At 39.4% G+C, this 20979-nt stretch overlaps 2 protein-coding genes across 3 annotated transcripts in view; one reads left to right on the forward strand and one right to left on the reverse strand.

Moving 5' to 3' along the window:
* LOC137423409 (uncharacterized) overlaps positions 1 to 20979 on the forward strand; it is a 42121-nt gene that overhangs the window by 12626 nt on the left and 8516 nt on the right. The window lies entirely within an intron of this gene.
* LOC144891136 (uncharacterized) lies at positions 15003 to 17887 on the reverse strand. Its single transcript, XM_078773512.1, has 4 exons — positions 16938 to 17887; positions 16497 to 16566; positions 16089 to 16239; positions 15003 to 15769 (listed from the first exon to the last, which is right to left on the reverse strand). The coding sequence occupies exons 1-3, from the start codon at positions 17220 to 17222 to the stop codon at positions 16115 to 16117; spliced, it is 480 nt and encodes a 159-aa protein (XP_078629638.1). The 5' UTR covers positions 17223 to 17887; the 3' UTR covers positions 15003 to 15769; positions 16089 to 16114.

The following is a 20979-nucleotide window of genomic DNA, read 5'->3' on the forward strand; positions in this document are numbered from 1 at the left end:
TACACAGAAATCAAAATCGAAACCAAAACCCATAACTTGTATTCTCAGTGATAATACGGATGATATACCTTCACTTCAAGATTTAGATAAATCAAAAAAGAACCTCGTTATCTTTGATGATTGTGTTAATGAGAGAAACCAAACAGTAATGGATAGCTACTATACAAGAGGGAGACATTCTTCTTGTAATTGTATTTATCTTAGTCAGTCATATTTTCAACTCCCTCGACGCTCAATAAGAAACAATGCCAATACTTTTATTTTATTTAAGTTAAATTCAATAGATGTAAATAATTTTTGGAGAGATAATTGCTCTACGTTATGTAGTAAAAAAGAATTTGAAAATTATATGAAACACACGATTGGAAAATATAAATATATTGTTGTGAAACAAGATGAGATATTAAAGGATGTATTTTTATTTTAAACATAATTACATATATAAATGACAACAATTATTATTAACCTTGTGGGTAAATCTGCTTCTGGAAAGAACTTTCATAAATCTAAACTCTTGAATAGTAAAAATGAAAAGAGTGTAAGTTTTTTTTTAAAACATCCCGTTTGTCGGCCGGCCGATTATGTGGTTGATGATTTGTATTGTATCTACAACAACTAGAACCATGCGACCTGGAGAAGTAGAAGGTGAAGATTATTACTACATTTCAATGGAGGAACATATGCGATTGAGGAACGAAGGTCAAATATTTGAGGAGGTCTCTCTTGGTTCTACAAGATATTCACATTGTAAGAGTGAGTTAAATAAACTAAAATCTAACGGTCTTGGGATTTTAGAAACTAATCCTGAAGGAATGAGACAAATTATTAAACAATTGTGTGGTGATGGAGTTAAGATTTTATCATTCGGTTTTGATATCGATGAGGAGACTCAACGCAAACGTATGAAAAGCAGAGATACAAGTATTAGTGAAGAAGAAATAACAACTCGTATTAATACCAATAAAGAATTTGATGAAATATTTAAAGAAAAGGATTTATTTCAACACATTTACTATAATGATGAAGAAAAGGAAAAATTTTCCCATTGACCTTTACAATTCATTAAATGATATTTTTCAATACTAAATGAATACCGAAGAAAGAGCAAGAAAGTTTAAAGAACATCAAGAGTTGGTTTCAAAAGTTGTAAAGCAACAGGAAGAGATAAAGAAGAAACGGAGACAGAAACTAACTGGTGAAGAAGCCTTTGAAAGAAAACAAGAGAAAATTTTTAAACCACTTTTGAAAACTCAACACTCACCTACAGTTCCCACAGTAGAATTTACTCCAAAAAAACTTCAAATGCTCAAAGATTTTAGTCAAATGACGGCGCAAGAACTTGGAGAATTAGAATATGATGATGAAGGATTATTTCGGAAACTTGAGGAGGTAAATCGACCACCTAATTATGTTGTGGAAGCTCTTCAAAACAATGAATATTCGGTGGGTTCAAAAACCAGAGCAGGTCTCATTCCAAAAGAAGAACCAGCACAGTTCCATCTTGTGAAAGAAAAGTTATTGATATTTAATGATAAATTGGTGTTCTTAAGTTCTGCTCAACCAAATGTTGAATTAACTCCAAGATTAATGTTTCTTCTAACAAACTCCGGATTCAGCGGTTCAAAATATTTTGATGAACCACTTGATATGGAAAATGTGGAAGATAGGGTATATATTGATTTACTAAATTCACTTGATTATGGAGTTTCTGTTGCCGGTAAAAGTAAGAAGATTGAGAAGGAGAAACATATTATTCATGCTTTAAATAAGCTTGGTTCGGGTGTTAGCTTTCTTCCAAATGACCCATCACAATTAGTTAATAGGTTATTATTGTTGTTAGGTAGTAACAAGGCTGGAAACAACAATTGTTTTAATGAAGCATCCGCCATTTTAGATCAGTTGATGAATATGAAAATAATTAATAAATGTCAATACAAAGATATTTGATTAGATATTAAATAAGATGAGAAGCACAATTCTTAGTTTTAATTTCACAACGAGTGATTACACAGCATCATTCCCTTACCCACTACAACTTGACCCCCTTACCTCATATGAGGCTTCTTTGTTGTCAATGGAGACTTACAATACCCTTTTTAATATCACAGAGAAAAACAACAAGTTTAGTTATAATCCAGGAAGTGGATATAAAACGATAACCGTTTCACCCGGAGCTTACGAGATTTCTCAAATATCTTCAGAAGTCTCTCGCCTTATGAAAGAAAAAGGTGATGAACCAAAAAATATTGTAATAGATATTCAAAAACACACTTCAAAATCAACGATTAAACTTAAAAATAATTATAAAGTTGATTTCACGATTGAAAATTCGTTCAGAGAGCTATTGGGTTTCTCTTCAAAAAAGATTGAAACTAACGGGACGTCTTACAGTGATAATGTCATTCAAATATCCTCCGGTATAAATTCAGTATTAATTCATTGTGATTTGATCGATGGTGCTTATAACGATGGAATAAGAACAAATACAATATTTTCATTCAGCGCATACTCAACCCCGATTGGTTATAAATTTAATATGGAACCAAAAAATCTTGTCTATTTACCTGTGTCAGGAAAAACTATATACAGAGTAAATTTTAGGATAACCGATCAAGATAATCGTATGATCTCCTTTAATGAAGAAATTATATCCATCAGAATTCACCTGCGTGAAGTTTTTCAAAAAATAAATAATGGTTATTGTGAGAAAACACGAGTTGGGAAAATATAAAATAATTACAGGGGATGGGATGTTCCTTTCACCATACCATACAAGGTATGTGGGTAGAGGATACTATAAACCAAAGAGACAACGGGGTGTGGGACATCAATTTAGAAATAAAGGAGATGGGATAATTGATACTCTTATGGGTATTGGTTCAACCATTCTTAAACATAAAGACCTAATTGGTTCAACTGCTTCTGCTGTGGGAAATGTAGCGGGTGCTATAAAGAGTATAAAAGATGCTCAAAAGGAGTCTCATAAATTACAAGCAATCAAAGAAATAAAAAAAGTAAAACTCAACTATCTTCACAAGAACGACAAAAAATCATTAAAATACTTGGGTCAGGGTTTCAACAATTTTAATGCTCTATAAATACAAGTATGGAAGCGATTGATAGTATCTATGATTTGGATGATACAATTATAATTTCAAACTCCACGAAAAAGGAAGACTATTTTAAGGTAAATGCTACAACAGGAACAGACTGGAATTCAAATGGAACAAAAAGTTTTGAAATAAATAATCAACAAACTTACTTGAATCTCGCTGATAGTTTCTTGCTGTGTAAATTTAAATTCACTAAGGCTGCGAATAACACTAATGCTACACTTGTAAATGATTTCTTCTGGAAAATGTTTGATAGTGTTCGCCTGTATATTGGAACACAAGAGGTTGAAGCGGTTGATTATGTCTCTGCTACATCTGAAATGATGAAATTTACACTATATTCGTGTAGTGATAGAATGGGTAAGGGAGCTGTTGAAGGTTTTATTCCTGATATGTCAACGGGTACAAACGCAGACCCTGGTTATAGTCAAAGGAAGTCAATGTATAATGATGACGCAAAAGCAGAGAATAGTTTTACTGTAGCAGTACCTCTGAAAGGTATATTTGGATTTTGTGATTATGATAAAGTTTTGTATGGGCTTAAAATTAGATTTCAACTACAAAGGAATGATAATGTAAATAGATTGCTTTTTGGGGTTGAAAATGCTTTTGGAGAAAATAATAAATTTGTTATTAATGATTTGTGTTGGTATATCAGTGAATATACTCCTAATCTTAAAACGGAAGAGATGTTAAATAGAAGACTTAACTCAAAGAAACCGCTAAATGTATCATACCTTAAAAGAAGATGTCAACACGTTAAACTGGAACACACTACCTACACTTGGAATTTGGGTGTTCTTCAAGGAAAGCCACGATACCTCTGGGTCATTTAAAAAAAACCAGATGGAGAGGACGGTACTAATAAGAACAAGTCAAGTGAATCCACTTGGATTCCGCCCAGGTTGGCACATGGAAATTATGATGTAGCATAATTATCATCTCGGGTCAAGATTTGAAATTATGCCATGGTTTTTGTAAAATTGCTACTAGTATTCACATTATGTACTTTCACCAAAACATACATCATCATAGAAACATACATAGAATTTGGGTCCTCTGGGTCATTTGGGTCCTCTGGGTCATTTGGGTCCTCTGGGTCATTTGGGTCCTCTGGGTCATTTGGGTCCTCTGGGTCATTTGGGTCATTTGGGTCCTCTGGGTCATTTGGGTCCTCTGGGTCATTTGGGTCCTCTGGGTCATTTGGGTCCTCTGGGTCATTTGGGTCCTCTGGGTCATTTGGGTCCTCTGGGTCATTTGGGTCATCTGGGTCATTTGGGTCATTTGGGTCATTTGGGTCATTTGGGTCATTTGGGTCCTCTGGGTCCTCTGGGTCATTTGGGTCCTCTGGGTCATTTGGGTCATTTGGGTCCTCTGGGTCATTTGGGTCCTCTGGGTCATTTGGGTCCTCTGGGTCATTTGGGTCCTCTGGGTCATTTGGGTCCTCTGGGTCATTTGGGTCCTCTGGGTCATTTGGGTCATTTGGGTCCTCTGGGTCATTTGGGTCCTCTGGGTCATTTGGGTCCTCTGGGTCATTTGGGTCCTCTGGGTCATTTGGGTCCTCTGGGTCCTCTGGGTCCTCTGGGTCATTTGGGTCCTCTGGGTCCTCTGGGTCATTTGGGTCCTCTGGGTCATTTGGGTCCTCTGGGTCATTTGGGTCCTCTGGGTCATTTGGGTCCTCTGGGTCCTCTGGGTCATTTGGGTCCTCTGGGTCATTTGGGTCCTCTGGGTCATTTGGGTCCTCTGGGTCATTTGGGTCCTCTGGGTCATTTGGGTCCTCTGGGTCATTTGGGTCCTCTGGGTCATTTGGGTCCCCTGGGTCATTTGGGTCCTCTGGGTCATTTGGGTCCTCTGGGTCATTTGGGTCCTCTGGGTCATTTGGGTCCTCTGGGTCATTTGGGTCCTCTGGGTCATTTGGGTCCTCTGGGTCATTTGGGTCCTCTGGGTCATTTGGGTCCTCTGGGTCATTTGGGTCCTCTGGGTCATTTGGGTCCTCTGGGTCATTTGGGTCCTCTGGGTCATTTGGGTCCTCTGGGTCATTTGGGTCCTCTGGGTCATTTGGGTCCTATATTCCTATCCTATAACATATATATCTCCTATAACCTATCCTATAAATATAGATTTGATGACGTCATGTTTACACATCTGAGCGACAGAAATGAGCGACAGAAATGAGCGACAGAAATGGGTGACAGAAACTAGCTTCACTTTTGAGCGCCCGAAATTCCCAGGCAAACGCTATAACGCACCAGGTTTACAACCTGTGCGTTAATAATGCGCTGAGTGATAATGCTAAGGTGAAACAACCTCGGGTTTCTCTTGATGGCACATTTTATCCGCGAGATAGATTGGAAATTGATTGGGAAAAAAATGATTATGCGGAAGCCTACAAGTCTTACCAAAAGGTGTGTGAAAGCAACGGTAATAATGATCCTATTTTGGATATGGTTGCGTTTCAAAAACTTTATACAATCTACGCAATTGACCTGAGTTCTCAAAAGGAAACTATAAAGTCTAATAGAGTGGATACTTCTCTATACATTGAAAGAGGAGAGAATGAAGAAGTTAATGCTTATTGTTTGCTTTTGGAAGAAACAGAATTACAGATTAATACAGATAATGGTGTTATGATTAATATCACATATGTTTTTTCTCATAAATAAATGGTAGGGGTATATGTTAATCAAATCAATCTTAATAAATTAACATCTTGTATTCAAAATCAAAAGCCTTGTATTATTAATGTTAATACAATTCAAAGAAAAGGAGCTGTAAGAATTGATGTTTTACTCACACACACACAAGTAAAAACACTAAATGATACTGGTTCACTTAAAATTAAAATGACGAAACCTATGTTAAAGAAATATTCAACAGACGAGTCAAGAGGAGGATTTCTCCCGTTTCTAATTCCTTTATTTGCTGGTTTAAGTGTGGCGGGAGCATTGACTGGTGGTATTTCAGCAGCGGTAAAAACTGCTAACGAAAGGAAGGCACAACTAAAAGCTCAAAAAGAATTGGAAAGACATAACAAGGAGTTGGAGAAACAAATTAGTGGAAGTGGTGTAATTGTAGATTTTGCTCAAAAACTTGAAAGTCTACCTGATAAAGCTAGATTGTTGGTTGGAGATATGTTCTCCTCTATCGCTCAAGCGGGTGTTAAACTAACTAAACGGGGTAATGGATTGTATCTTTCTCATAAATAAATGGATAAATGGTTTAAACAATTTGGAAAGAATACAACGTCAAATATAGAACAAGCTAAGTATTGTAAAACACTGAAAATTGATAATGTGGTTATTTGTATGAGAGATGAATTAATACATATAAATAAGAATACGAAGAATATTATTATGAATTTAGACACACAGAATGGTTCTCATTGGGTTTGTATTCATAATAGTCAGGATAAATATTATTTTGATAGTTATGGTATGCCACCACCTGTTGAAGTAATACAATTCTTACAGAATGGTGTTTATCAAACATTTCAAGTTCAAGAAATTAATTCTAAATGTTGTGGTCAATTATGTTTATATGTATTATTTCAACTCAACAATAATGAAAATTTTTATGATATCATTTTTAATCTAATATAAATGACATGTTGGAAAAGATGGTTCTATCTTTGGAAAATCCTCTCAGGATATTGATTTATCAAATTATTATACAAAGGCACAGGCTGAACGACAAAAATATAGTGTAAGTAAAAATATTAATATGAAGAATACTTATAAATTAATCAATTATCCAAACCCTACAGATGCGAATGACTTAATTAGATTTAGTGATTTATCACAATATATATATTTTAAAGAAAACAGCACGTTTTGTTAAACAAGTAAAATTTACAACCACAACACCTGGTTATACTGACCATACACCCTTCCTCATTGAATTTAACTACCTGCTTACAATTGAATTTTATAAAGAAGGACATATAGTTAATATGCGAATTAATAAATGGGGGTATGATATGCCTGATTTAGGGTATAATTGGTATTTTTCAATAAACTTAGAAGACCTACATGATTTGAATCGGTCTCGTAAAGAAGAATATTATCCGCTTGGCGAGGATAAGGATTTATGTGGAAGTACAATTAGTAAACAACAAATACATGGTTTTAAGAAAAGAAAAATATATGATAGTATAGCGATGGTTAGCATGACAAAGAAGGAAGATAATGAGATAAGGATAGAAAGCCGAGGAATACAAACCGATTTGGTAGTGGGAAGATGGGGTGGTATTACCTGTCATAATATTAATCTCACATATATTTCTGATACATAAATGGCAGGAAAAAGACTACAAGAGAATTATAATTTTTGTATTCAGGGATACCTACAAGAAAAGGGTGCTCGGTATTACATACCTTATGATTTGGAGCATATACATGGGAATTTTGTCATAAAAAACTGGCCTTATACTGATATTGTTAAACCCACAAATAGAGACTTGTTTAAAATATTAAATAAAAATGAACTTCTCAAAGTTATGAAATATAAAACTCTTTTAGAAATCGTCAACAAATCTTATTGGTATCCTATTATGAGAAAAATAATTATTGATACAAGAATATCTCAAAATCCAGATGAGTATATGTATAATATTCTTTGGGGTTCAAACTCAAGGGTAGCAAGGGATGAGGAAGGAGTTGAAGAAGAGAAGGAGGAAAGAGAGAAAAAGGAGAAGGAGGAAAGGGAGAAAAATGAGAAGGAGGAAAGGGTGAAAAAGGAGGAGGAAAAGGAGAAAAAGGAGAAGGAGGAAAGGGAGAAAAAGGAGAAGGGGGAAAGGGAGAAAAAGGAGAAGGGGAAAAGGGAGAAAAGAGAGAAGGAAGAGGGGGAGGAAAGGGAGAAAAGAGAGAAAAAGGAGAAGGAGGAGAGGGAGGAAAGGGAGCAAAGAGAGAGGGAGGAAAAATATAAAAAGATGGAAATCAGTGAGATTCGTAAAAGATTGAGTGTATTACAGCAAATAAATCAATCTCAACGCACTGAAGAGGAAAATAAAGAATTAACGACTCTTACTAAGATAATGATTTTAAAAATGGTTGAGATGAGTTCAGCGAGGAGATTTAAACGAGAAAGTGGTGAAGAAGAAGAAGAAGGAAAAGATTATGTGGTTGATGATGTTGGTGTTATTGACTTTAGTTAGTTTTATTTGTAAATAAATGGAGGAGAGAGTGAAGGCATTGTTTAGGATTCTTTATGTTTTAAAAATAAGATTGAAATGTATATGTTAAAAACCAAAAAGGTTTTGATACTCTGTTGGAATTTTTCTGATAAATAAATATGAGTTATTGTCTCAAATGTAAAAAGAAAACTAAATCTAAAAATATCTCTTATGTTAAAGCTAAAAATAATAGAGTTTATCAAAAAGGAATATGTCAAGTGTGTGGCTCTAAAAAGTGTCAATACATCTCTCCTAAAAGTGGAGGAGACATACAAAAGTTTCTGTCAGGAAGTAAATTTACAACAACTGGAATTCCAGGGGAATTACACCTTCCAGGGTATTCTTTCTGTGGTCCAGGAACAAACTTGGATAAAAGATTAGATGAGGCTGACAATCCTAAACCTTGGTCTAAACCTATAAATAGGGTTGATGAAGTGTGTATGAAGCATGATATTGCTTATGGAAATACCACTATATTGGATGAAAAACATGAAGCAGACAGAGAAATGTTGTATAATTTGTCTTTGATACGAAATCCTACGTTGAGAGAGAAAGTTGATCGGTTTATTGTGAAAAAAATGATAAGTGCTAAATTGAAACTTGGTCTTGGTTATTCCCCAAAAAACTATTAAACTCCAATGATGTCATCAAGACTGAGGAACTTTTGGCTAATGAATTACATAAACCTATAATTATAAAGTTTAAAAGAAGGAAAGTTTATTCTAAATACACCGATCACATATGGTCTGCTGATTTAATCGAACTAAATAATGATAAGGGATACAGGTATGCTTTAACCGTTATTGATTTGAGGAGTAGATTTGCCTGGGATGTTCCTTTGAAAAACAAAAGGGGTAATACTCTTATGTTAGCTTTCAGTGGAATATTTAGTAAAAGTAAAAGAAAACCAAAGAAGTTATGGACTGACGAGGGAACAGAGTTCTATAACAAAATATTTATGAAATTTCTTAAGGGGGAGGATATTAAATTATACAGCACCTTTAATGAAGGAAAGGCAGTTGTTATTGAGCGTTTTAATCGCACTTTGAAAGAGAAACTATATTAAAAATTCACACAACTCGGTTCTCAACAATGGGTATATTTAATCCAGAATATTGTAGATAATTACAATAATACAGTTCATTCATCAACAAAATCAAAACCATCAGAAACATTTACAAAATTAGAATATGAAAAGGAGATTAATTTGAGAAAGCCCAAGTTCAAAGTTTGTGATATTGTAAGAATATACAGATGGAAAAGCCATTTTGAGAAAGGTTTTACAAAGAGGTGGACTAATGAATTATTTAAAATTGTTGATGTAATGGATACAGTCCCTTGGACTTACAAATTATATGATATGAATGGGGAAGAAATCTTGGGTTCATTTTACTCACAAGAATTACAAAAAACAAAACTGATAAGCCATTAAACAACAACCATCCATATATAAGTGATAAGATAATGGGGTTAGGGATTTTAAGGGCTACCACCGCCTTTTTTATAAATAAATAAATGATAGAACCAAGTATTAACCAGACTAAAGGGTGGAGGTGTAATCAACCTTGGTATATAAATGGAAAACATAATGAGTGTGAGAAATACCAGATCCGAGAGGTTGAGAGGATCACTGGTCAGAAGGTCCTAAAGACTGATAAACGTATTCATTTGTTAAGTGGGGTAATGGAGGGCGGGAAGAAAAATATATTAGAGTGGAGTGAGAACTTTGATGGTTATCAACCGGATAATAAATATTATAATTTTAAAATGGTATGTGGATCGGGAGGAGGACAGACCAGGTCCCTCCGTGAAACATATCATTTTATAAACGCACAGAGAAAGGTGCTTAATGTAAAGTTTATCAATATCCTAGATGGGGATGAGTTCCATAAGAGAATGGAGTTGTTTAAAAAGTTAGAAAATGAGCAAATATTCATAGGATCAATGAGGAATTTTGAATGTCGTGTGGTCCTTGGGGGTTAAGTAAGGACTCCCCCATTCACTTACATGTAAAAGGAGAAAGGGGTGTCGCGGTAATAAGGGGAAAAATGGGCAGTTTGGGGAAAAGTCTCATCTAAATACATGGGTGTCCTGGAAGCCCCATTATCTCCCTACTAACCTGTCTTATTTAAACCTCAGACATTTAGTTTGGTTTGCTCTTTGTTGTTGAAGTCTGTGGCGTCACCATGCCTAGATCAAAAGAGCTCTCTGAGGCCTTCAGAAAGAAGGTTATAGATGCCTACGAGTCTGGGAAGGGATTTAAAAAGATCTACAAACAATTTGAAATCAATCATTCGACTGTCCGGAAGATCATCTACAAGTGGAGAAGATTCCAAACAACTACCAACTTGTTCAGGCCAGGCCGCCCCAGCAAGTTCAGCCCGAGAGCAGACCGCAAGATGCTGAAATAAGTCTCTAACAACCCCAGAATGTCATCACGGGACCTACAGGTAGCTCTTGCCACTGTTGATGTCAAAGTGCACGAGTCTACCATTAGAAAGAGGCTGCACAAATTTGATCTACATGGGAGGTGTGCCAGAAGGAAACCTTTGCTGTCCAGAAAGAACATCAGGGCAAGACTAAAGATTGCCAATGAACACCTAGGCAAAGACCAGCACTTCTGGAACAATGTGCTCTGGACAGATGAGTCAAAGGTAGAGCTATTTGGCCACAGTACCAGAAGACATGTTTGGCAAAAACCAAAGACAGCATTTGACCACAAGAAACTGATACCAACTCCAAAGCATGGTGGTGGAAATATTTTGGTTTTGGGCAGCTTTGCTGCATCAGGGCCTGGGCAGCTCACCATCATAGAATCCACTATTAATTCTTCATTGTACCAGAGGGTGCTTGAGGATAATGTGAGGCCATCTGTCGGAAATTTGAAGCTCAACCGAAGGTGGACCTTGCAACATGACAATGACCCTAAACATACCAGTAAATCCACCAAGGAATGGCTGAAAAGAAAGAAATGGAGGGTTCTGGAATGGCCAAGTCAAAGCCCGGATCTAAATCCCATCGAGATGTTGTGGGGGGATTTGAAACGAGCTGTGCATGCAAGAAACCCCTCAAACATCGCACAGCTGAAAGCATTCTGCATGGAGGAGTGGGCAAAAATTTCTCCCAGTCGATGTCAGAGACTGGTAGACAGTTATAAGAAACGCCTACTTGAGGTTGTTTCTGCCAAAGGGGGCAACACCACCTATTAGAGCCAAGGGTGTACTTACTTTTTCCACATGCGAAATTTGCATTTATGTTGATTTAAATCAATGGACTACAAAATGGAAATGTTCATGATATTTGTTATATTATATCACCTTTATCTATCAATATTGTTGAAATGAAGATCAAATAGCTGTATGTTGAAATATGTTGAAAAAGTCAAAACTTTACATGGGGTGTACTTACTTTTTCACGTGACTGTATTTGGGTTCCTTCTGATGACTCCAATGTAGTATTTGGTTTTCCATTTCATTCCGACAGTTCTGTATTTTACCCGGTGTATTGGCTTTTATGTCCGTCGGCACGCAAAATATCAGCTTTCTACGTCATCCTGAAGGCACCGAACATTAATATCAGTCAGTGGTTAGAATGAGCTTTATATATTAGACTTGGAAGAATACCCGCCCCAAGTGACGGGAAAAGCTAGCAAAAGAATCGCCCTCGTCAGTTCCTCCTCCTCCCCTATCTCTTCCCCGCCCTAACACCCACCCCACTCCCCTGTATACCCCCACTCCCTTCTCCCTCCCATTTCTCCCCCACTCCCCCTCCTCAACTTCCGACTTCCGGTCCCTCGAGCGACGAGGTTTGCTTCGATCTCTCCACGGCATCAAAGTTTGAGTGTTTTCCCGTTCGTGTCTTTGTCAAATTTCCGCTGGGTATTTTGTTGTGTATGTGTTATTGTGTGTTTCTATTTGGTTTTGGTTTGGTAGTTGTTGCAAATTTGTGTGTAATTAGTCGTTTTTTTGTTCGCGCCTCGTGCGGCCTGGTCTCTCCGGGCTCCCTCCCCCCCGTCAGTGTTTTGTGAATATGGGTTCTTTCCTTCATAGTATTTGCCTGTTTCTTTGATTTTCTTTTCTCCCCCCTACCTCTCACGAACATCTTAACCTTTGTCCAGCGTTTTGAAAACAGAACAAACAAATAAACAAACAAACAAAAATTCTATATTAATTCTTTCTCTCCTCCCGGACACGTGCTTGTTCGCTCTCCTCCTCGTCTCAACTTGTGCCCCGCCCCCTATATCTCGTTTTCATCCACCTCTGCTCCTGCTTTCTCAAATTCACGTTCTCACTTAGAAACTTTTCCCAGATTGTTTTTCATGGTTTTGTTTAAATATTATTTAAATATGTTCAAACCGCAGCCGTGATGGTGACGCCACCCTCCCCCCCCCCCCTATAATTTCCATGTTTTAAACGTTTCACAGTGTATACCCTGGATTTGAATAGGTACACCATATCCCTGCGTGTCGTAAGAGACGACGAAGAGGGTTGGCGTCAGGAAGGGCATCCGGCCATAAAAACATTGCCTCAAAATGAGAACCGTGACAATTATAATTACAACTACATATGGGCAGGGTACAGCCCGAAGTGGAAATCGGTTTCTGAGGTTTGGGACATGGAATGTAGGGACAATGACAGGGAGATCACAAGTGGTGGAAGTATTGGTCAGAAGAAGAGTGGACATATGTTGTGTGCAAGAGACGAGATGGAAGGGAAGTGGTGTGAGAATGGTGAAGGGTAGGCAGGGACAGAAATACAAGTTTGTGTGGTAAGGGTGCCCGGAGGGCGTGAATGGTGTTGGTGTCCTGTTTTCTGAGGAGTTTGTAGACAGTGTGGTGAGTGTGACTAGAGTGAGTGATAGGTTGATGATGGTGAAAATGATGATTGGAAAGCTCTTGGTGAACGTCATCTCGGGATATGCTCCGCAGGTTGGTCGAAGCGATGAAGAGAAGGACAAGTTCTGGTGTGCGATAGAGAAGCTGATGGAAACGGTGAAAGATGAGGAACTTGTTGTGGTAGGAGGAGACCTAAATGGACATGTGGGAAGGAGTATGGATGGTTTTGATGGAGTTCATGGGGGTTACGGATATGGTGTGAGAAATGGAGAAGGTGAAAGGATTTTGGAGTTTGCTGATGGAGCTGATTTGTTGATTTGTAATACTCGGTTCCAGAAAGAGGATAATAAGCTTGTTACATACACATCAGGTGGGTCGACGACAACCGTTGACAACCTGATGGTGCATAGGCGAGATAGGGGGCACCTCCGGGACACAAAGGTGATCCCGGGGGAGGAGGCTGTTTCACAGCACCACTTGGTTGTCTGCGACAAAAGGGTGAAAGGGGCGAGGAGAGCTCGGCGGGTGAAGTATCAACCGAGAATGAAGGTGTGGAGGTTGAAAGAGGTGACAGTAAGGGAGGCATTAAAAGAGAGGCTGAGTCGGGTCGAGGATGATGTGGTTGAGCTTGAACATGGTTGGATGTCAATGAAAGATAGTCTGTTGGGAGCTGTTGGTCAGGTATGTGGATGGACAAAAGGACCACTGAGGCACTCGGAATCATGGTGGTGGGATGATGAAGTTGGAAAGAGGATTGACGAGAAGAGGAAGAAGTTCAAGGAGTGGCAGAAGGCGAAGGGTACGGGAGCAGAAACAGCAGAGCATGAAAGTTATAAGGCAGCCAGGAAGGCTGCAAAGAAAGAGGTAGCAAAGGCGCAGGAGGCATGTAGGAAAATGTTCGGAGAACGCTTGGATTCGGAAGAGGGTCAGAAAGCGGTATTCAGGATTGCAAAGCAGATAGCGATAGAGAGGTGTGATGTGATGGGGGTGAGTTGCTTGAAGGATGAAGTGGGACAAATCGTTGTCGACCCAGATGGAATTAAAGGAAGATGGAAAAGATATATGGAAATACTGTTGAATACAGAGAATGAATGGGATGGCAACATAGAGAGTAACCCAGTTTTAGGACCGGCAGAGAAGATAACTGAGAAGGAAGTTGAGGAAGCGATAAAAGCAATGAAGGGTAGAAAAGCGGGAGGGCCGACGGGAGTTGTGGGAGATATGTTGAAGGCAGCAGGAAGTTGGGGTGTGAAGAGAATGACAGAGATCTGTAATCTGGTGGTGAAAGAAGGCCGCATTCCAGTGGATTGGGAACTGCGTACCCTCGTCCCTCTATACAAGGGGAAAGCTGACCCTCTGGAGTGTGGCTCGTACCGAGCGATAAAGTTATTGGAGCATGGAATGAAGGTATTGGAAAGGGTGTTGGAGAGGAGGATAAGGAAGAAAGTGAAGATCGACTAAATGCAATTTGGATTTATGCCAGGAAGAGGAACGACAGACGCGCTTTTCATTGTGAGGCAGTTGCAGGAGAAGAGGAAGAAGGAGTAGATATGCTTGGGTTGCTCCTATGAAAAACAAAAGGGGTAATACTCTTATGTTAGCTTTCAGTGGAATAGTTAGTAAAAGTAAAAGAAAACCAAATAAGTTATGGACTGATGAGGGAACAGAGTTCTATAACAAAATATTTATGAAATTTCTTAAGGGGGAGGGTATTCAATTATACAGCACCTTCAATGAAGGGAAGGCAGTTGTTATTGAGCATTTTTAATCGTACTTTGAAAGAGAGACGACATAAAAAAATTCACACAACTCGGTTCTCAACAATGGGTGTATTTAATTCAGCATATTGTCGATAATTACAATAATACAGTTCATTCATATTTAATTCAGGATATTGTCGATAATTACAATAATACAGTTCATTCAATAATACAGGGGATACATACAGATATCAACAATAATAGATAATTACAATAACAATTACAATAATAACACAATAATTCATTCAATAATACATTCAATAATACAGGGAGCCTGGTGTTGGCTTAGCGGTTAGGGTGCTGGCTTTGGATCCGAGGATCCTGGGTTCGAATCCCGGTCGATTGCTGAATTTAACACCAGGGTGTGGTTGACTCAGCCTGTCATCCTTCCGAGGTCGGCAAATTGAGTACCAGTTCACTGGTGATTCCTTATGTGTGCACAAAGGTGACAAACAGGGTTGGCGGCAGGAAGAGCATCCGGCTGTAAAACATTGCTTCAAAAAGGGGACCAAGGTGCCCGGAAAAAGGCCAACCCCTGCTCTGCGGGGAAAAATGGCCTCCAAAGGTGGTTCTTGTTTTTTATTCAATAATACAGGGGTGGGGTTTGGATGAGGGGGGGTGATGGGTCATTGGCAGGAGCGCATTTCCCCCTTCTTTTTTCCTTTATTCTCTTTTTGTAATTAATAATTAAATAATTGTAGACAAAACAAATATAATTAAAACCATACAATATTAAAATCTTGTCATTATTTCGCCATTTTTCTTGGGGTAAGAGTCGATATTCAGTTTCCTCCCAGCATGGATTGAAGTCAGCTCCACGAGATATTTTACCATACAACATTAAAATCTTGTCATTATTATATTGTACACAGAGTCGAGGCTCGTGTAACAGCTAAAGGAATGGGAAGGAGGAAAAATGAAAGATAATGTTAGAGTGCAAATGTGTTTGTACAGTAATAAAGTCATGTACTGCGGTAGCTGCAGCGAACACTGAATAGCTGCAGTTCCCTTCATGAGTGACAGATATGATTGACATTGATTGTACGGATCAGGGGGAGACCTCACCTGCTTTGAATTTATACAAATATCTTCACTCAGTATTGTGAAGTTCTCGTCATGATATTTTGAACAACGAAGTGACAGATTGAACAACTTGGGCTCAAAAAGTGTGCAAATAATTAAATAAAGTCCTTTGAGTGTGCATAGTATACCTGTAGTTCTGTCGACTGTTTTTTATTCAAAAAAAAACTTTGGATCGGCCAACCCAGTGAGTCGAGCTTCGCGCATTCCTGGAGATCTTGCACATGGGATTGACGTACATCGGATTTTCTTGTCCAGCCACCATTATGACGACTTCTTCTTCTGCACACACATCAGCAAAAGTTAGTCAAAAACACTCAATTGCACTGTCATCATAATTTCCATCATTATCATGCCTTTCAACAAAATCCTGGAATGAATATTTTTCCATCTACATCTCTCTCCTTCTCCCTCGAGCCATGATAAACTGCTTGGTGGAGAGCAGCTCAAGTCACCCCAAGTTAATTGCAGGTGAAGAACACAGTTTAAGCAAAGTTAGGAATAATTTGTAATGTCAGGCAAGAATCTTGGCAACTTACGTTCCAACAGATATGATGGTTTCCTCAGGTGTTCGGGTGGAGGAGGGAATCTGAACCGCTTCTGAGGGGCCTTTGAAAAAAGACAATAGAAATATGAAAGATTAATGTATTGATATCTTCATCAGTTTGATAACTCTTCATTAGTTTGAAATGCAATGATGGAACAGGTAATCGATGGAAAGGTGAATTCGGTGATTTCATCCAATTGAGGGGAGTTGCAATTCTTGTTATTTATCTTGCATGGCAATGATCAAGCAAAATTATGATTACAATTATCTCTACAATTAATGATATTCTTCTTCCTCAAAGGAAGTATTAACGTCTATTAAAAAAATGAAGCACCAAAATTAATTTAAACTTAACATCTTGATGTTGGGGTTGGCTGAGGTTTGCACCCAGTATATTCACACCAACTTCACCAAAGTACTGAAGAGTGCTTACCTGTTGAATGGCAAGCATAGGGATTTCATCCTTAACACTGTGCTGTTTCTGCTGCAGTTGCGAACCTTGGTCACGGTGAGGCCTCTGTTCCTGGAGGAACACATCAACACCATGCAGTTTCTGTTGTTTATGCTGCCGCCAGATATTACATTGAGGATTCTGTTCCTGATGGAACCTCTCAAAACCGTGCTGTGTCTGTTGTTGCGGCTGTTGCAACCTGTCATCACCGTGGGGCCTCTGTTCAATTCCAGAACTTTTGGTTACTGCCTGCCTTTGCTTCTTCATTTGTTTTTTGAAGAAGCACCTTTCCTTTTCTTTCAGCAATTGCTTCTCTTTCCAAACCTCATACGTTTGCACATTTTGTCCCCCCTCGACAACAATACTTTCTTCTTCCTCCTCTAGAACAACACATTCTTCTTCCTCTACAACAACAATATATTTTTCCTTCTCTACAACAACACTTTCTTCTTCCTCCTCTTGACCAATACTTTCTTGTTCTTTCTATTTGGTCACATTGAATTTCTCAAAATATTTTCTGGGTTCCTGATCCGTTACCTTCTCTTCTTTTATTTGACTCATCTCGACCTCCTCTTTCTGCCTTTGATCATCTTCCTCTTTGTGTCTCTGTTCTTCCTCTCTTTCCCTCTGCATTTTTTTTCTTTTCGAATTTTCGGTTTTGGTTCTTTCTTTGCGAGTTATGACTGAGGCTTCTGTTCCTGGTGGAGCCTCTCAAAACCGTGCTGCGTCTGTTGTTGCTGCTGTTGCAACCTGTCGTCATCATGGGCAACAACAACAACAACAACAACAACAACATGCATTTTAAAGGCCATTTTCCCTGCTAGAGCGGGGGTTAGCCTTGCGGTCCCATGACAATCTTCTCCATTTTGCCCTATTTTCTGCATCTCTCCTTGTTAACCCCCTTGCCCGCATTTCTTCTTCCACCATCTTTAGCCAAGTCTTTCTCGGTCTTCCCCGTCCTCTACTTCCTTCTGCATTCATTTCCATCACTCTTCTCAACCAGTCACTTTCATCCTTCCTCAACACATGACCAAACCATCTCAACCTGTTCCTCTTCACAGCATCAATCACAGGCTCTATTCCCATCATCTTTCGCAATTCATCATTTGTCTTCCTCTCTCTCAACGATACTCCGCACATCCATCGAACCATTCGAATTTCCACCCTTTCCAACCTTCGTTGCTGCTCTACGTTCATTACCCATGTCTTGCTCCCATAAATCATAACACTTCTCACACATGCAGCATACATCTTTCCCTTCAGCTTCAACGACACTCCCCTTCTCATCAGCACGCCACTCAGTTCCCGAAACTTCTTCCATGCACATCTCACTCTGGCAACCGTTGCCGAGTCTGATCCACCTTCTCCATTCAGCATGTCTCCGAGGTACCAAAATGTTTTCACACCTTCCAGCTTTACGCCGTCTCCAAGATCCAACTCAACATATCCTCCATCTGCAGCTCCCTCTGTGCACACCTTACATTTGAATGTAGCTGCCACACTGGTTAATGACCCTCTCAGACCACTACATTTTTGATGAACCCACTCAGCGCACATTGTGCATTGAATGGAGTTCACTCCAACACCCTTCCTACACACAGCACAGGGCCACTTCCCAGTTCTTTCCACCTCACCACATGCTTTACCACTTGCCATCACCTTCGTCTTTCCGAAATTCATCTTCAGACCTTTTGTCTCCATACATTCCTTCCACTTGTTCATCTTTTCCTTCAGTCCATCCATACTTTCCGCAAGCAACACCAGATCATCTGCATCCAACAACTCCCACGGTAAAGCCTCCTTTACGTTCTGAGCCAGCACCTCCATCACAGCTACAAATAGTAGTGGACTTAGTACCGACCCCTGATGCACTCCCACCTTCACCTCAATCTCACCACTGTTCCCGTCCTTCATCCTTACAGCTGTGCGCGCTCTTTTGTACATTGCCATCACTACTCTGATCAACCATTCCTCCACTCCTAACTTCCTCAATGCCCATGTCAATACTTTGCGTGGAACCCTATCGAATGCTTTCTCCAGATCAACAAACCCAAGAAACAACTTCTTCCTCTTCTCCATGTACTTCTCCTGCAACTGCCTCACAATGAAAAGCACGTCTGACGTTCCTCTTCCTGGCATAAATCCAAACTGCATTTCGTCGATCTTCACTTTCTTCCTTATCCTCCTCTCCAATACCCTTTCCAATACCTTCATTCCATGCTCCAATAACTTTATCGCTCGGTACGAGCCACACTCCAGAGGGTCACCTTTCCCCTTGTATAGAGGGACGAGGGTACTCAGTTCCCAACCACTGGAATGCGGCCTTCTTTCACCACCAGATTACAGATCTCTGTCATTCTCTTCACACCCCAACTTCCTGCTGCCTTCCACATATCGCCCACAACTTCCGTCGGCCCTCCCGCTTTTCTACTCTTCATTGCTTTTATCGCTTCCTCAACTTCCTTCTCAGTTATCTTCTCTGCCAGTCCTAAAACTGGGTTACTCTCTATGTTGCCATCCCATTCATTCTCTGCATTCAACAGCATTTCTATATATCTCTTGCATCTTCCTTTAATTCCATCTGGGTCGACAACGATTTGTCCCACTTCATCCTTCAAGCAACTCACCCCCATCACATCACACCTCTCTTTCGCTATCTGCTTTGCAATCCTGAATACTGCTCTCTGACCCTCATCATGGGCCTTCTGTTAAATTCCAACAATTTTGTTTCCTGCCTGCCTGCCTTTGCTTCTTCATTTGGTTTTTGAAGAAGCACTTTTCCTTTTCTTTCAGCAGCTGTTCTTCTTTCTGCTTCAGAAACTGCTTTTCTTTCCAATCATGAGACCACTCATGGGCATTCTGATACCGTTGTTGCTGTCGATTCAGCTTCCAATCAGCATTCTTTTGCACATTTTGTCGCCCCTCCACAGCAACACCTTCTTCTTCCTCCTCTAGTACAACACTTTCTTCTTCCTCCACAACAACAATTTATTCTTCCTCCTCTACAACAACACGTTCTTCTTTCTCTTCTACAACAACACTTTCTTTTCGCTACTCCACTGCAACACTTTCTTCTTCCTCCTCCACCACAACAACACTTTATTTTGTCTGCTCCACTGCAACACTTTCCTCTTCCTTCTCAAATTCCCTGAAGATCAAAAGTCCCTGAGGATCCAAAAGACCCCGAAGACGCAAAACACCCTGAAGACCCTGAAAATCCAAAAGACCCAAAATACACTGAGACTCTAAAGACCCTTAAATAACCCCAAAGACCAAAAATACCCCAAAAGATCCAGTGTATTCAAAAGTCCCTGAAGACCCCAAGGACCCAAAACACCCTCAAACACCCAGAGCATTCAAAAGTCCCTGAAGACCCAAATGACCCTGAAGACCCAAAGGTCCATGAAGACCCAAAATACCCCGAATATGTAAAATACCCTTAAAGACACTACAGACCATTAAATACACCCAAAGACCCAAAATTCCCTTGAAGATCCAGAGTACTCAAAAGTCTCTGAAGACTCAAATGACCCTGAAGACCCAAAACAGCCAGAAGACCCAAAACAGCCAGGAGACCCAAAACAGCCAGAAGACCCAAAACACCCTGAAGAGCTGAAACAAACTAAAGACCCTGAAGAACCTTAAAGACCCAAACTACCCTTAAAGATGTGAAAGACCCTTAAATACCCCAAATACACTAAAAGACCCAGAGGATTCAAAAGTCCCTGAAGACCCAAATGACCCTGAATACCCAAACCACCATGAAGACTCAAAACACCCTCTGGCTCCAGAAGCCCAAAAGACACTGAAGACCCCAAAGACCCAAAACACCCGAAAGACCCAAAACAACCTGAAGAACCTTAAAGATCCAAAATTCCCCAAATACCCAAAATACCCTTAAAGATGCGAAATACCCTTAAATACCCCAAATACACTTGAAGCTCCAGAGGATTCAAAAGACCCCGAAGACCAAAAAGACCCTAAATACCCAATACACCATGAAGACCCAAAACAACCTCGAGCT

Source organism: Myxine glutinosa, chromosome 3 (assembly GCF_964187855.1).
Source record: "Myxine glutinosa chromosome 3, kmMyxGlut1.1, whole genome shotgun sequence".
In the NCBI taxonomy this organism is placed as follows: domain Eukaryota; kingdom Metazoa; phylum Chordata; class Myxini; order Myxiniformes; family Myxinidae; genus Myxine; species Myxine glutinosa.

Excerpts from the sequence above, each read along its gene's own strand:
- LOC144891136 (XM_078773512.1), bottom strand. The coding sequence starts at position 17,222 with ATGAAGAAGCAAAGGCAGGCAGTAACCAAAAGTTCTGGAATTGAACAG. Across the intron at positions 16,567-16,937 it reads CTATGCTTGCCATTCAACAG|GCCCCTCAGAAGCGGTTCAG; the intron begins GTAAGCACTCTT and ends CTTTTTTCAAAG. Across the intron at positions 16,240-16,496 it reads ACCATCATATCTGTTGGAAC|AAGAAGAAGTCGTCATAATG; the intron begins GTAAGTTGCCAA and ends ATGTGTGTGCAG.